The 16901-nt window shown below is 48.9% G+C and overlaps 2 protein-coding genes across 3 annotated transcripts in view; one reads left to right on the top strand and one right to left on the bottom strand.

The window, feature by feature from the left end:
* ero1a (endoplasmic reticulum oxidoreductase 1 alpha) overlaps window positions 1–4990 on the bottom strand; it is a 99446-nt gene extending 94456 nt beyond the window's left edge. Inside the window, exons 1-16 of one of the 2 annotated variants that reach the window (XR_010879352.1) lie at window positions 4754–4990; window positions 4458–4577; window positions 4279–4362; window positions 4153–4194; window positions 3879–3955; window positions 3677–3750; window positions 3283–3403; window positions 3069–3115; window positions 2963–2971; window positions 2818–2844; window positions 2640–2732; window positions 2283–2529; window positions 2010–2079; window positions 1803–1889; window positions 1303–1436; window positions 873–1126 (exon numbers count right to left, since the gene is read on the bottom strand). Coding sequence is in view for 1 of the 2 variants with exons in the window: in XM_067260228.1 (XP_067116329.1) it covers window positions 1066–1126; window positions 1303–1436; window positions 1803–1889; window positions 2010–2079; window positions 2283–2529; window positions 2640–2732; window positions 2818–2844; window positions 2963–2971; window positions 3069–3115; window positions 3283–3403; window positions 3677–3750; window positions 3879–3955; window positions 4153–4194; window positions 4279–4362; window positions 4458–4577; window positions 4754–4849 (1389 nt within the window). In the remaining variant the exon portion in view is untranslated. Of the gene's footprint in view, window positions 1–808; window positions 1127–1302; window positions 1437–1802; window positions 1890–2009; window positions 2080–2282; window positions 2530–2639; window positions 2733–2817; window positions 2845–2962; window positions 2972–3068; window positions 3116–3282; window positions 3404–3676; window positions 3751–3878; window positions 3956–4152; window positions 4195–4278; window positions 4363–4457; window positions 4578–4753 lie in introns of those variants that run through there. The other variant, XM_067260228.1, reaches the window with a different exon arrangement.
* Window positions 4991–7878: 2888 nt separating this feature from the next.
* Window positions 7879–16901, top strand: part of samd4a (sterile alpha motif domain containing 4A) — a 30870-nt gene continuing 21847 nt past the window's right edge. Inside the window, 1 exon segment of the mRNA XM_067260299.1 lies at window positions 7879–8103. Within this exon segment, the coding sequence (XP_067116400.1) occupies window positions 7908–8103 (196 nt within the window). The 5' untranslated portion in view covers window positions 7879–7907.

Below are 16901 nucleotides of genomic sequence, written 5' to 3'. Positions count from 1 at the left end.
AGCTGTGTGGCTATATTGCTGAAATACTGCCTTGTTGACCTTCAAATGGGTCCACCTGGGTTTGAACTCATCTGTGAGATTGTGTAAGGCAGGAGTCGTAAATCAGTCAAGGGAAAGCTGAATCAGGATGCGGGATGGAGACAGGAACAAGTAAAAGCACTGTGAACTCTCTGTGGGTTAAGAAAACCATGTTTACCACTTAAAATCGACAGATGTATCAACTGCCTTCTGTCTTTCACCAGTTCTGCCTGCATACCAGAAGTCCTGCCAGGGTTTTCTCACAGAGACGACCCTTGTCTGACAACCCTGAATTGCATTCGGTTTCTTGGCAGAACCCTTGAGCTTACAGTTGAGTTGGCTGTGGTCTAACCAGACTTAGCTGTCACGACCCCTGTGTTCTGGAACATCCCTTGTGTATTCTCAGTCACACCCGTGTGTTCTGGAACATCCCTTGTGTATTCTCAGTCACACCCGTGTGTTCTGGAACATCCCTTGTGTATTCTCAGTCACACCTGTGTGTTCTGGAACCCCCCCCCCCCCTTACATTTTCAGTCATCGACCTATTCCTTTCCAGTCACCGGCGCTGACATGAAGGTGATTAGGCCTGATCAATACCTTCACTGTCAAGCCTGTCGCATGTGCGTCACAGGGAAAAGGATCTCAGCTCGCATGACAATGCTTGCTGATACTTGTGTACTTGTAAATGAACGTGTAAACAAAGCTTGACAACCCACGTCACACACACCCTGCTTGCAGATCAAAGTAAGGTATCTTCACGTTCTAGGCTACCATGATAAAAAACTGATGGTGTAGGTCAGTTAATATTTATTCTTCATTCAGTCCCTTAGAGGGTCACATTTTAAATCAATAACTCCAGTGTTGACAAAAAAATATATATATATATAATTGAGAAACGATGACTAGCACATGTAGAACAGGGTTAGACTTGGTTAGAAAAGAGGAATGTAGGAGTGCAGAATGTAGGTTGATGTGGTGGTTCCTCCCCTTTGTGCAGGTCAGTGGTTTTTAGAAGTAAGTGTGGAGGAATGGTTCTAAACCCTCTCTTCACCAGACATCTGCTAGCAGATTCCTGAAGTTCTCAAGCTCCCTAATGCTTGTTGAGATGCTGGAACACAAATACATATAAATACATAAATATATAATTTTCCCGGTACTGAATGTACAGCATGTTCCCGAGCAGTTCTAATCTACTAAGGTATCAGTTCATACAGATCTGTAAGGGTCCACGGAGACGGGTTGCTATGGACTTCATAGGTGGATGGTGTGTGGGTTATGTCTTACCGTCCAATAGCGTTGAAGAGGGAGACGATCTCCTGACGGCTCAGCTGGAAGGAGGGCAGGTCACCTGACTTGGGGAGATCCTCAATCTGGCGCTCCGAGAACAGAATCTTCAGGGCCGTGCCCAGGCCTTGCGTCTTGAAAGGTTGAAACAATATATAAAATAAACTTTTTGAAAGGTTGAAACAATATATAAAATAAAGTTTTTGAAAGGTTGAAACTATATTGAATAAAAAAGTTTTGAAAAGTTGGGGAATATTTTTTCTTTTTTTTTAATTTTTTCGGAAAGGTTGAAATAATATTGATTAAAAAAAACTTTTTAAAGATTGACACTTTATATACATATACACTCATTTATAAAGTTAGCGATGATGACATGACTCAGAATAGAGACATTCCTGATCACCCATGGCCATATATGAGGGAGATGTTCGAAACTGGCGGTGTCAAAAGGATTCCTGGCGAGTGCGCTGCGTGTCTATAGTCTTTTTGTATTAAAGTACCTGTAGTTTGCCCCAGAGACGGCACTTGAAGCAGCCAACACAGTCCATGATCCTGGAGATGTTGCGGAAGGTCGACCTAAAGTCCTCCTGAAACCAGCAACAGAAGGGCCTGTGAGATGACTAGGTGAAATGTACCCAGTGTGTCAGAGCTGGATTGTGCTTCTAAAATGGCCGACGCTCACAGTGGCAGACAAGAGGTACAGAAACCTTAAGCCTTGCTGCTTCCTCCTTGTCCCCGGTAAACAGCGACATTTCATCAAAGTGCAGAGGGAAAGACCTGGGAGAGAGATGGCGATAATAATACTTCACTGAAAGGATAGCTAGAAGGTGACATCTTCCCCCATGTTCATTACACTAGCTGGGCTCACAAAGGAAGATTTTGAGACACCTCCGAAGTCAGTAAGCATCACGTTACCACATCTTTTAATCCCTCTGTTGACTGTTCCGTTTCCCCAGTTTCAAAGCCTGCAGTACACTCACTTGGCCACTTGGAGGAGCTCTAGGAGCAGGCTTTTGTGTTGCTTGTCCTGTGCAGGTTGGCCAGTGTAGAGCTGGAAGTATGGGCGCTGGAAGAAAGGCAGGACTTTGGCCAAGGCACGTAGCTCTATCAGGTACAGGAAGTAGAGATTACGCAATCTCTTTGGTCCCTCGCCATTGGTCAGCCCTGCGTCGAAGCGCTGCTGGAACTCTGAGATATTATGACCCCACTTTCTCTGGAACCAGTTATCTTAGGGAGGGATTAGAAAGAAAAACGTGAACACTTCATAATCTCAGCATAGCCTCCTGTGTGCGTGTGTGTGTGTGCGTGTGTGTGTGTGTGTAAAGGGAGGAACTGACCATCTATGAGATACCTGGCACTCAGGTGTGTGTTGATGCTGGCGTGGAGACCAGACACCAGGCGGTAGAAAGCTCTTTTCTCCACACACTGACCTGGAGCGGTGCAGGGCACAGGGTTCAGACTCCTGCACATGGACACGAATACACTGAACAAAGAGGGGTTTAGTTTACAGCCTACCTTCCAACCAGCTGTAAAACGTCTTCCCTGAAAATTAGATAATTCGTTTTATGGGACATGCTAAATTCAGTTCAGCAAATAAAATAAGTACATAATTGTGGGGTGGGATGCATGCGTTAAGTTTGAGTGAAAACGCAACACTAACCTTCATTTCCTGTGGAAGTGGAAAGATGCAAACATATCAGTTGGGGTTAACATTGCACACATTCCTGGCAAATAAGGTCGATATTGTATTAGGATGCTGCCTTTACCACTGTCTGAAGCTAAAGGATTCAGGGGTCTTTTCACAGTATACGGCCTTAGGAGGAAAAGGCAAACACGTGTTAATCAGGTTAACAAAAACCTTACAGTTAAAGAAACGCACCTGCAAAACATTTGAAAAATACAACAAAAAAAAACAGCTAAACTTGGGAGTTCCAAATGGGAAAAGTCTGGTGTCGTTCCAACAGTGACAGTGGTTCCTACTTGAAACAGTTCTCCTCGTAGATGCTGTTCCAGATCTGCCAAGCTTCTGGGCCTTTGTAGCCCGTGAAGCGCTCTGGGTTCAGAAGAAGATCCACGTACTGGGAGTCCGGACTCTCCTCATCTGGGAATCAAGAGGAAGCGCAGTCAGACAGAAAGATAATTTGCCTCTGACTCGTTCCCTTTTACCCAACATTTACATATTCAGCATATTTATATATATACCCCCCCCCCACACACACACACACACTTTATTTCCATATTCATGATATGTTTTCCTATATTCAAACATTTGTTCTGTAGTTCTAGCTTTTGAAAAGTTGATTTGGCATTGCGTTTTGAAAGAGCAACTCAAACGAAAGCCGTGTATAATCCGCCTCAGATGCAAATGATTTACCATCGGCCACGCAGAAGCGCTCAGCCTCGTCATCGTGCTCGCCCCACTCCAGGACGGCCCGTTTGGTCTTCTCGCTACGTCCCAGAAGAAGAAAAGAGTCGCGACAAGGTCAGTTATTTTGTCTGCAAGCCTGTCACCGCATTCTCCTGTTAATAAACAGCACCAGGAGACTCCTGGGCACGTGGCTGTCTCTGAGACCGACCTGAGAGAGCCATCGACAGCACCAAGCTGCAGGGTGCGCTCACAGTCTTGGAGATGGTCGTCGGCCTCGGCTGTGTACTACACACACAGACAAGAAAGTGAGAAGAGACTTGTGGCTTTGACAGACTGTCCTGTGATATTCTTACCCTGCCTCTAAGAAGGCTTCCGTTACACATGCGGGCTGTATAAGAACTCCAGTACATCCCATACAGTAAAATACAATGTAAAAATAGGTCTTGGCTTGGTTTCAAATGTGTTTTAATGTTGTTTCCTACCTTGTTGTGGATGTGAGTTTTGATTCCTTCAGGTACCTCATTCTGTGATGAGAAAAAAAAAGTTGCCTCTCAGCTGGTATGAGATGAATGCATAGTTGTTGACGTTTTTTAAAAGTCCATACTCACAAGAGTGCAGGGCTTCACAGCACAGTCCCTAAGTCCACACTGAGAGCCACTGGTCCAGAATGGACACGGCCTATTCAGGTTCACCTATTATATACAGATATAAAGCCTGAGAATAATACTGAAAACACCACTGTATGATTCACTAAATTCACAAGCACAAATAGGTTGTTCTGACCAACCTTATAGAACCTGAAGTAGTCAGATTCGAGCAGCTTTTGAAGTTTGGGGAAAAGATGTTCGTTGTTAAAGGCATCAATTGTCTCCACATCACAAGTGCAGTCATCCAAACTACCCGTCACCTGTAACAACACGGGGATTATGGGTCTGTCATGTACTTGTTATAGTCCAACCGTTTTTATATCTTGTAGCTTGGCATTAACTGGATAATTATCATATAATGATGTCTTTGTAAGGAAACGAGCTAGATCATGCCGTCGTTATGGGGTGTTTTGCGGGTAGGCGTTCACGCGCTTACCTGACAGAAGCACCTTTGGGAGGCAGAGGAGCTCGAGCTTGACAACCGGAGATTGAGAATCGAATAAAAAGTAACTAGGAAAACTACGTTTTCCATTTTGTAAGAGTATTAACGGTCTTTGGAGAAAATAAACCACCAAGATCCTACTCTGAAAGTGCATGTAGGCTACGTTGCTGTTACACACTGTTTGGTGGACAAACACAAATTAAAACAGAACAATGAATCATGGTAGGGCTAGGTCCCAAATAAGGAATTGACATCAGCTTCCTATTGCGTTACTTGACTGGGTCTACGTGAAGAACGTGACCTGAGCTGACCGCTTCAGAGTTTAAAGTTTGAAAGTAAAATGTACTGCCATAAAGGCATTTTACACGGAGTAAATAAAATGTCTCTGACCCTGACAATGGTATGTTGTCAGTTAGGTTTAAAATATGCCAGATAGCCTAGTCAGTGTAAATGTCGTAGCATGTCACATAGCCAAACCACAAGGTGGAAGCAAAGGCTAGACTTGAGGGGAACCCCTCCTTAACTTCCGTCAATATTTAAAAACATTAAATCCGAGTCAAATTATGGCCCAGGAATTATTTGGAGAATGGGCGAAATTGGGCGTCGGCCTAAACTTCTAGACTCTCTATCTTGCGGGCTCACCAAAGTGTACAATATTTATTATAGGGCTACTAATATTGCCTGGCATTAACCTGGCTACTAAGTTTAAAATGGAAATGCCTTTCAAAATAACCGGAGTTTATTTTAGCTAGCGTAACTCCTAAACGTTTCTACGATGTTTGATCACGCACAGTTGGATACTTGTAAGTTTTGCAGCTACAACATTAGGGTAGTTCATTATGAGCCATTCAAACCCATAGACTGTTCCCATTCCACCCATGTTCAAACCCTGTATGAAATTCTGTGTCCTCTTTGAATTGAGCTGTAGCCTAGGTCTACGGTTATACAACAGCGTCCTCTACTGGGTGGAATGCGGTCCGCCATAGCAACATTACTATGAAAAACTTCAAGAAAGGGAGGAAGGCGTCACAGAGGTTTCATTGATAGAACACGTTGTTATATTATATTTGCTGAAAAACCTGGACAAACAGATTGAACCCAACGGTGCTGTGCGTTTGCAGAAGCAAACGTTTTCCCCTTGAATACTGGGCTACACTAGGGATCCGAAGCATATACAATACCACGTAGCCTAATCCCCCTCCTGTTTACTTTTAAACTCAACTTCAGCCTTGTTAGTTGTATTGACTTTGTACTGTTTTCTGAGGAAACCATTTTTTTCCCAACAATTCGCTAATCCCTGTCAGTCGCCTGCGTTGCTAGTGGGCTGTGCGATCTGTCCCTAACTCCATTCTCTATTTTTGCTTCCTTGTCTGCTGCCAAGCCCCTGACGTAATGCTCCGTGTTAATTATTAGCATGTGGAAAGCAATGCCGAGTCTCTCCTCTGGTTCAACAAGAGTAACTGTAGTCGGAAAAGTTAGTCAAGATGGCAAAACACACAGATCCGGAGTGAAGGGGCACCGCTCCCCACTATCTTACTAATTGTTGCGCCCTGTCCTGCGAATAAAGAGCCTACCGATGCAACTGTGCCCAGTAAGTAATATTCAACCGTTTCTTCTGCCAGTTTTACGAAGGTTCTGCGGCATTTTGACGTTCCTTTTGTCCGAACTGTTTTCTCAATAGCTGGGCATGTTAAAATAACATTTAATCTCACGCGTGATAGAATGCTATGTGTAATACGAATGTTATAGTAGATTGTAGGAGTGTAGGGGCTAAAGCCTATCGTTGAAAAATCTATTGTATTTTTGTGCTTAAATCTATATAACTTTAAACAGGTCTTAGTTTAGTGTAACCATAGCCTTTTAAAAGAATAGACGTATTCACCGTGCTGCATAGCTTTGCTCTGGTCACATTTTATGAATTTTTAGACTGCAGTTCAGACTGCTCAGTTATTCATGTTCGTTCGAAAGCCTTTCCTTTGCATCAATCCCAAATTCAAACATCGTCGCGCATATGCTGCTGCCCATTATTCCCACTGTTGATGAAGTGACAGTTTTAGAGACCGGTTAATGCTGACATAGACTTAAAAGGTAAGATTTTGATACAAATGGGTTAGGCCCACGTCGTTGCTTATGTAAATGATTGCGCTAACGTTTCTACATTGTTGTCAATGTAGACGGAAAGGTTTACGTAAAATCGATATCGTTTTTTGGCACGTTTAGTAAATTCATGATATGATCATTTGGGCTCGACTGTCTGCCACGGCGACGAGCTAGAGACTGCAGTCGTTCGCCTGGGAAATACCGGGATGTCGCGCTAGTTACTTGTACCAACAATTGTATTTTTAGGAATGGGTGGATATGGTTTATTTTAGTCAGGGCGGTGAATGCCACAAGCCCTCTGAGACGAAAGCGAGACGACTCCTAAGTCAAGTAGCCTACGCAAAGCACCGAACATTTGTTGCCGTAGGCATTAAATGTGATTAGCCTACAATGCCCATGTGTATCAGTTAACGAATCCTGAATTAAAGAAAGTATGATCGAAGCAACAAGGTTGTTTTTTTTGCGTGTGACTTTGTTGTTGTTGTGTGTGTGTGTGTGTGTGTGTGTATGCAAACGTGTGTGTGTGTGTGTGTGTGTGTGTGTCAGATATCCCTCTGAACAGTTTTTCTGGTTGCAGGCCTAAGGGGGATCCCTGAGGAAAGATGTCCATGTGGGTAGACCAGGTGTGACAGCGCATGTTGAAGTCAATCTGAATCTCCTTCAAGCCAAGTCCCTCTGGTCCAGGTGGGTCCTGGGAAACACCTGGCAGACAGAAACACCTCAGAAACACCCTCTCTTCCCGCCACATCCTCAACAGTCAAGCCCCGACCATGCTACGCCACCTCAACTGAGCGGATCAAACACCTCATGCCCCAAGTACGACCACCGGACAGCCCCCCAGCCCCCCTCGCTGACAGCGCCCCAGCCCCCCTCACCGACAGCCCCCAGTGAACCAGCTGCAGGAGAGAACGAGCTCGCATTCTGAGTTCACCCGCCATCTTTCTCCCCCCCCCCCCCCCCCCCTGTTGACGACCCGAGAGGGAGGGGAGCCCACTCTCTGTCGCCTCCCGCCCGGACACGCTCACACACACACCTGGCACCCCGGATCATGATGTTTCGTGACCAGGTGGGTATCCTGGCCAGCTGGTTTAAAGGGTGGAACGAGTGCGAGCAGACGGTGGCTCTGCTCTCCCTGCTGAAGAGGGTGAGCCAGACGCAGGCTCGCTTCCTCCAGCTGTGTCTGGAACACAGCCTGGCCGAGTGCACAGAGCTGCACGTGCTGGAGGGGGAGGCCAACAACCCAGGTAAGGCCACCCGCATCCGGGGGCGCATGGGGGAGGGGCCACGCCACAAGGGGGAGGGGCCACGTCGCCGGGGGGAGCACAGGGGAGGGAGACCCATCCAGCTGACGTGACAGGCGGCGTCAGTGTGGACACACACACACACAACCACACTTACACTAACGCAAAACCACAAACGCACACATACACATCCACACGCACGCACAAACCCCACACACACACGCACACACACACATACATACATACACACATACACAACCCCACACATACACAAACACACACGCCCGTACTGAAACACGCACACACAAACACACTTGCACAAATACTGAAGCCTTTAGTGTGAGATAGGCCTGTGGTCAGAGAAAAGCCTACTTCCTGAGTACTAACTCCAGGTGTGAGTCAGCAATCTTGTCATAGAACAGAATGCAGCTGTACAAGTAAAGACAAGGGTGTACCCCAATAACAGAGAGAGGAGTTCAGAGGTGAGAAAAAGGTTGTTTGACTGGCGCAGAGTCCCACCATCACGTTAGGCTGCGCTTGTCTGGTTTAATGGTCCTTACAGGCTCTGTTGACTGGGGTTAAATCGGTCGACAAGGCTGACTGGTGGTGGTGGGGTTTGTTGCATCAGGCTGGTGCGTGGCCATGGAAACAAAAACCCTGGCAACTGGCTCATAAAAGATGAGCATGATAGGGGCTGTGGGGTGTCATGATGATGCAAAGCAACAGCGTGTGCTTGGATACAACTACACATCCGCCTGCCCACTGCACTGTTTGAATTTTGCTTTGGTGATAAGACACACACACACACACACACTCTCTCTCTCGCTCTCTCGCTCTCTCTCTCGCTCTCTTTCTGGATTACATGGTGAGCTTTAGTGCAGCACACTCCATGTTATTGTTCAATACGAAGATTGAGACTTCAAAGAGGCAGGCATGTGAAGTTGTGAGCAGGGGGTCTGTTACCAGCCCTGTGCCCGGGGTACAACATCACCACAGATCAAAGGGGGCTTGGCATGGGCGGGAACAGCCGCGCTGTTTTCACACCAGCAGCAGATCACCAGCGCTCAGTTATGGATCTTCCCTCTTTTAGAGGATGATTATGCAGGGGGAAGTGCTGAGATTGTCGTAGTGTACTTTTAAACCAGTTTTCGACTTTTACTTTTGGAGTCACGGTTTGTGACATAGTATATATCGAAAATGACCAGGGTTAGTCCTGTTCCTCCCTGTGGAAGCCTGTGAGAGTGTTTGAAGGCGCTGCTGGACCTCCTGTGTTCAAACTTCACCTCACACGACAAGATCTGAGCACGCCATCACCCTTCAGTCTTGTGAGAGGATCACCGGCCCTAGACGGAGGACGGAAGGAGATGTTTCCGCACGTGGAAACACGGCCTCAGACGCAACCCAACACGGGCCTCAGCAGTCCCTCCCAACCTCCCTCCCTCCCAACCTCCCTCCCAACCTCCCTCCCTCTCTCCCAACCTCCCTCTCTCCCAACCTCCCTCTCTCCCAACCTCCCTCCCAACCTCCCTCCCAACCTCCCTCCCAACCTCCCTCCCAACCTCCCTCTCTCCCAACCTCCCTCTCTCCCAACCTCCCTCCCTCCCAACCTCCCTCTCTCCCAACCTCCCTCTCTCCCAACCTCCCTCCCAACCTCCCTCTCTCCCAACCTCCCTCTCTCCCAACCTCCCTCTCTCCAAACCTCCCAACCTCCCTCTCTCCCAACCTCCCTCTCTCCCAACCTCCCTCCCTCCCAACCTCCCTCTCTCCCAACCTCCCTCTCTCCCAACCTCCCTCTCTCCCAACCTCCCTCTCTCCAAACCTCCCAACCTCCCTCTCTCCCAACCTCCCTCTCTCCCAACCTCCCTCCCTCCCAACCTCCCTCTCTCCCAACCTCCCTCTCTCCCAACCTCCCTCTCTCCCAACCTCCCTCTCTCCCAACCTCCCTCCCAACCTCCCTCCCTCCCAACCTCCCTCTCTCCCAACCTCCCTCTCTCCCAACCTCCGTCTCTCCAAACCTCCCAACCTCCCTCTCTCCCAACCTCCCTCTCTCCAAACCTCCCAACCTCCCTCTCTCCCAACCTCCCTCTCTCCCAACCTCCCTCTCTCCCAACCTCCCTCCCAGGCCCACCTGTGTGAGCTTGTGGCTTCCGTTGACTCAGCCGGCTGAGCGTGACGCCCCACCTCGCCCAGGCGTCTTCCCAGCGTCGGTGCAGCGCTTACGGGTGGTGTTGATTCCTGGCCGTGTCAAAATGACCTTGTGTCCTTGGGCAAGGCACTTCACCCTACTTGCCTCGGGGTAATGTCCCTGTACTTACTGTAAGTCGCTCTGGATAAGAGCGTCTGCTAAATGACTAAATGTAATGTACATGTAAATGTGGAGTGGTGGCTCCCTCGATACAGCCTCCTCGTACATCTGAGCCTGTCACTAAGTGTCTCTGGAACTTTGCCTCGTGTGTCATTGTGGTCTGGCTGAAATCCAGAGTTCTACTGGCAAAAACCAAGTCTGAATCACTTTGATTTAGCACTATTTTAGCTTAGTAATTATTATTTTATTGATTTTTTGCACTAATCATGAAAGTGTGGAAATGTAATATTGAGATGGGGTAAAGTCAGCGGTCTCTAAAGGGTTCATTTGCAGCTGGAAGTTCGAGTGGAGTGGAAAGACGCTATTTGGAAAGTGCTGTACAACTGAAAGGAATCTAAAATGACCTACTTCTTCCTCTAACTGTAGAGGCTTGCTTGTTCCCCAGAGCCAGTGATGCAACTTATTTGCTGCTTGTCACAGCTGTGTGAGTATGTGTGTGAGTGTGTATGTGAGTGTGTGTGTGTGTGTGAGTGTGTATGCGCGAAACTGTGTGTCATTTATTTCAGACGCATCATATTTTCAGACTTGTGATTTTGACCCTGTTTGGTAATTTGATGATACTATTTTAAGACTGGTTGTAGCACTGATGTTTCAACTAATTTGAACTGCTAAGTTGCTTACGTAAGTTATTATTACGTAACTTATTCATTCATTCATATAGGACAATCCCCATAAAAGTTTTGGGGAGTTATTTTCTCATGTGACATGTTGTTGGAGAGAATACCCTTTAGAACCTGCAGTGAATCGAGACCCGAGTATGAGAAATCGTGTCAGAGAGATGACTGGTTCTGAATGAGGGGGCAACCTTCACCCTAATCATGATGAGGACGCAGACACACAAACAAACACACACACATACGTGACTGGGCCTCATCCATCTCCACCTTTTTCCACTCGTGTGAGTGTGTGTTCCCTGCTGTTCGTTAGTCAGTGGATATTTCTGCCCTAACTAGGGCTGCGCTGATGAAAACCTGGGATGGAAAGCAGCATTCCTGGCTGACGTCACGACCGGACTCTGGTGGGGATACTGTCTAGGAATGTGGGCATGGCGAGGAGTGTGGAGAGAGAGGGAGAGGGAGGGAGATGTCACAGGCGGAGGAGGAAGGCCTTTCCAGTCGAGGAAAATCACTCTGTCGTTAAAAAAGGAAAAATCCCTTTAGCGAGTTCAGATCGTCGGACGTTGTGATTGGACGTTAGGGAAGGGGGGGAGGAGGGAAGGGGGGAGGAGGCTGTGTATGTCCGGTTCCTTATCAGGGCCGTAGTTCCCAGACAGGTATTTAGGCGCTTAGTGTTAGGTGTAGGCATGTTTTATACAGGTGTATGCCCACACACACACACGCACAGCCTTAGTTCAGCCAACTTTCTCCTCCTCCACCGTCCAGCCGCTGGTCCGCTGGTGTGTCAGGATGTTCCATCTCCCCCACGCGTGACCAGGCCGTTTATTTCTGGATGTGTTGCGTGTTCTGTGAACTCATTCAGAATCTCGGGAGCGGAGGAGAGAGAACCTGCCAAAATTCCGTCCCTATCCTCCACCAGTGTCGATCTCTCCACTCCTCTCCCTCCACTCCTCTCCCTCCCTCCCCTTTCAGTGTGAGGCTAGCCTGACGGAACACAATAACTTCTAACCGGGACATTTTAACTGGCTTGTATCGATTTCTGTGGGAGAGTGAGCGAGTGTGACTGGAAGTAATAGAAGAAAGATGGATAGATAGATCAGACTGTTTGACGATTTCGTAGTGAACTGGCTTGTGAGTGGGATCCTAGAGGGTGCGTTCTCCTAGGGGGCGTGAGGAGGTGGGGGTGGGGGCGTGAGGGGGTGGAGGTGGGGGTGGGGGTGCGTCGAGGGGGGTGGCGGGAGGGTGAGACCGGACCCCCTAGTGAGTACATGCTCCCTGTCAGTGCATGCTTGCGTGGCTTTAGTGTTTACGTTACAGGTGAAGAGGCTGGTGGCCAACCAAGCTAGTCCTGAACCAAGCTGAGGGAACTGATGTTTCCCTCCTCCCCCTCCCCCTTCACAAGCAGCTGCCCAGGCCTGGTACTTCTCAGTACAGGGTGGTTCATTGTGTATGGAGGGCTGGTTCTGCGTGCAGACAGGAAGGCACTGCAGATCTATCACAACCAGGGAAAACGCAGGAAAACCTGGGGTTGGCTGGGGACATTGTGAGCTGGGGGCGAGACTGGATGTCTGGGGACATTGTGAGTCCCTTCCTCACACACACACACACACTTACACACACACACACACACACACACACACACACCAATTATATGACTTCTCTGGTCTTGAATGAAGGTGACATCCACAACAAGGCTCCCCCTCAACCACCTGACAGCTGATTGGCTGACAGCTCCAGAGCCAGGATCAGCCAGGATGACATCAGGGGGCCCAGTCAAAAGCCCATGGCAACGGTTGCCGTGACATCAGCGCTACAGGGGACTGAGTCCCCGGTGGGTGGAAATGACCTCAGTCCTTCAGCATATCCAGAAGGAAGCTGTGTTTGGAGTCTGGTCTGGCCTAGAATGGTCTGGCCTAGACTGGTCTGGTCTGGCCTAGACTGGTCTGGTCTGGCCTAGACTGGTCTGGTCTGGCCTAGACTGGTCTGGTCTGGCCTAGACTGGTCTGGTCTGGTCTGGCCTACACTGGTCTGGTCTGGTGCGACAAATCTAAGTTAGTCTAATGTGGGGTATGCTTGAATTGAGTAGTTCTAACTTGTGTCTGTGCTGCATGCAGCCTGTATAGCATTACAATGTTCAAGACAGTTTCTCCCTTGGTGGCAGTAAAAGATCTTTAACTGTAAAAGGGTAGATTAGGTCTATGGATTGGGTTGTCCAGAGTCAGGAGGTTGCTGCGGAAGATTCCTGTGGTTTGAAGTGGACCAGGGTTGTCAATAGTCCTTACAGTTGTCACATGGTGCTCCATCTTGACATTACCCTCAGCATCACACACACACAGGGGGAGGGGATCCTGGAAGCACATCCTGTCACACACACACACACACAAAGACACAGTGGAGATGGTTAGTTCACTGTGTGGTGTTACTGCTTGCTGAAACGACCTCGCTGTAGTTGACAAGTGCCTTCCTCTATCACACACTTTCTCGCAGAAGTGAAATCCATTGCTCTCGGTTTCTTGTTTGTGTGTTTACTTTTGGTTCTTCAGCAGGTATGAAAGCTTTCTCAGAGAGGAAAATAACTAATTCTTGTACAAATGAGGAGGGGATGGGAGTGTAGGTGTGGTCTGGGAGAGTCGGGCTGAATGGGCCCCTACTTTGTCCTTAAATAGTGCTCAGGGCTCCTCCAGTCCAGCAGAGCACAAGCTCACATTCCGGGAATAGCTGCGACTGCCACACTGAACCTCACCAACACACCCCACACACTGCAGCTACCGCAGGTACACTACCTCCCCCCCCACCCCCTTACCACCACACACACACACACAGGCTACATGCACACACACCCCACGCACACACCACGATTCCTCTACTTGTTCTGGAGCTATGCTTTACTTTTGTAATCATGCTGGCTTTCTCTGCCCCCCCGCCCCCCCCCCAAACACACACACACACACACACACATCTATCCCTTCTAGCAAGACTGAGGATCAGTTTAGAAGAGATTACGTGGTCTTTTTTCTGACTCCTTTAAGTTCCAAACACCCTCAGGCAGTCATCTCAAAACTAAATGGTGTAGCTTACTGTCCAGACCCAGAACAACAGCCTCCATTTTGGATCGAGGTTGTGTCTGCTGAGTGTAGTCAGCAGGCCCTGGTATAAAAGCTGGAGATGGGACAGGATTTTTTTTTTCGTTGCTGTGATGCGTTTCCTGTTCCTGTAGTGGAGAGGATGCTGAAAAAGCGGAGCTCATCCTTGGTGAATGAACAATGGGAGAACACACACACACACCCCAGAGAGGACGCGGTGCCTTGCTGCCGGCTTCGGCCTACTGACAGAAACAGGTGTTTCCTACTTTGTTGGGTGACCAGCTGAGCGTAGCTGCTCACCCGACGACTATTTCCAAACGCAGGATTAGAGGTCATCATTATAAATGGAACCTCAAGGAGGAAAACACACGCAACACACATTTGAGTGGAAGCACAAACTTAAAACACACATCTCACACACAAAAACACACAGGCGGTTTCCATCCACATGTGTTTTCCCTAAACGGAAGATGACCGCATGCTTAGAGGGAGTCAGGTGGCTGAGCGGTGAGGGAATCGGGCTAGTAATCCGAAGGTTGCCAGTTCGATTCCCGGTCATGCTAACTGATGTTGTGTCCTTGGGCAAGGCACTTCACCCTACTTGCCTCGGGGGGAATGTCCCTGTACTTACTCTAAGTCGCTCTGGATAAGAGCGTCTGCTAAATGACTAAATGTAAATGTAGATTTAACACACTACTAATTCTCCCGTTCCGTGGTTGAGTGTGTATACTATGTGTATACAGTGTATATAGGTCTGTGTGCAGGGCTGCAGGAAGGATCCTGTGTTGTAAGGTATTAGTGTAAACCACCGGATGATTGTCTAACATGGCTGCTTCCTGCGTCTGACTGATACCCGTCTGACTGATACCCGTCTGACTGATACCCATCTGACTGATACCCGTCTGACTGATACCCGTCTGACTGATACCCGTCTGACTGATACCCGTCTGACTGATACCCGTCTGACTGATACCCGTCTGACTGATACCCGTCTGACTGATACCCGTCTGACTGATACCCGTCTGACTGATACCCGTCTGACCTCAGGGATTCACTGAAGAGGGATGCCTGTATTTTCTCATTCTCGGTCACTCTCTCCTTTTTTGTTTCTGTCTCTCTCTTTCCCTCCTTCTCTCCCTCTTTCTCCTTCCGTTTCTCCCTCTCTCCCCTGGAAGGAGGTGTTGTGATCAATCGGGCTAGTAATCAGAAGGTTGCCAGATCGATTCCCGGCTTTGCAAAAATGACGTTGTGTCCTTGGGCAAGGCACTTCACCCTACTTGCCTCGGGGGGAATGTCCCTGTACTCTGGATAAGAGCGTCTGCTAAATGACTAAATGTAAATGTAATGTAAATCCAACCTTCTCCAGCTCTCCCTGCTCCTCTCTCTTTCAGTCACTCCCGCCCTTTTCTCTCCCTCGTTCTCTCTCCTTTCTTTCTCACAGAAAGCTACGCTATATCAGTCTCACTCTGTTACAATCTGGCATTAATTCACATCCCTTTTTATCTTGACACCATCGTCATTTTTGCCTCACCCCTCTCTCTGGAATGACTCACCTCTCTCTCTTTCTCAGTCTTGCCTTCTTTTAAATTAAATTTGTATCTTTTTTTATGCTCTCTTCCTTCCTCTCCTCTTCCTTTCTGGAAGGTGCTTCCTTTTTAGCCTAAGCACACTCAGTCTTGAACCAGCAGCATTCCTTCTTTAACCTGCCTATTGTACAGTCAACATTCTCCCTCCTCGCTCCCCCCTCCTTCCTCACCTTTCACCCGGATCCGAGATGTGTGCGTATGCGAGGCTTGGGCTGGGGCCTGTGGGGGCCTGCCTGCTTGCTCTGCCTGTCTGGACCCAGCCCTAACCCCACTGCCACTAGGGGAGGGAGGGGCTGCCGGAGGCCTGCCATGAGCTCATCCAAACACACAGCACCACACACACACACACAGTCTCTGTCTGTCTAGAGCTTTCTCTCTGCTTTTCTTTCGCACTCAGCCACTCGCCCAGTGGTGTGTGTGTGTGTCTGCTCTCTCTCATTCACTCTCTCGCTCTCTCGCTCTCTCGCTCTCTCTTTCTCACACACAGACACACATAGACACACACACAGCGATCACAGCTTTATTTCTCCCCTCACCCTCGCTGTCCCTCTCCCCACATTACACAAAAAATGTGAAAACACTGGAAGATGTGTGTGTGTGTCCTGTGAGGAAGTGCCCTAGGGCTGGGGCAGACTGGGGCTGGGGCAGACTGGGGCTGGGGCAGGCTGGGGCAGACTGGGGCAGACTGGGGCTGGGGCAGACTGGGGCAGACTGGGGCTGGGGCAGACTGGGGCTGGGGAAGACTGGGCCAGACTGGGGCTGGGCCAGACTGGGGCTGGGGCAGACTGGTGCTGGGGCAGACTGGGGCTGGGGCAGGCTGGGGCTGGGGCAGACTGGGGCTGGGGCAGACTGGGGCTGGGGCAGACTGGGGCTGGGGCAGACTGGGGCTGGGGCGGACGAGGGTCCATGTCACCGAGCCAAGAAGCAGGGTGGTGGGGGGGGGGAGTGATCTCAAACAGAATGTGCTTCTAACCAGGGGTGTTTGTGATGCAGCGGTCAAGCTGATCAGCCCAACTAGGAAACTGTACATTCTTCAGCTGGACCTGTGGTATGCCAGCACATTCCCCTCTGCTTAGCTGGAGACTCAGGAAGGATGCAGGGAGGAGAGCTTTTCCTTTCTCCTCCCCCTCCTCCTCCTCCTCCTGTCTTT

The sequence above is a fragment of the Osmerus mordax genome, chromosome 22 (genome assembly GCF_038355195.1).
Source record: "Osmerus mordax isolate fOsmMor3 chromosome 22, fOsmMor3.pri, whole genome shotgun sequence".
Lineage (NCBI taxonomy): Eukaryota > Metazoa > Chordata > Actinopteri > Osmeriformes > Osmeridae > Osmerus > Osmerus mordax.
Note: the sequence above shows the minus strand (reverse complement) of the source record. Positions and strands in the feature narration are given on the sequence as shown.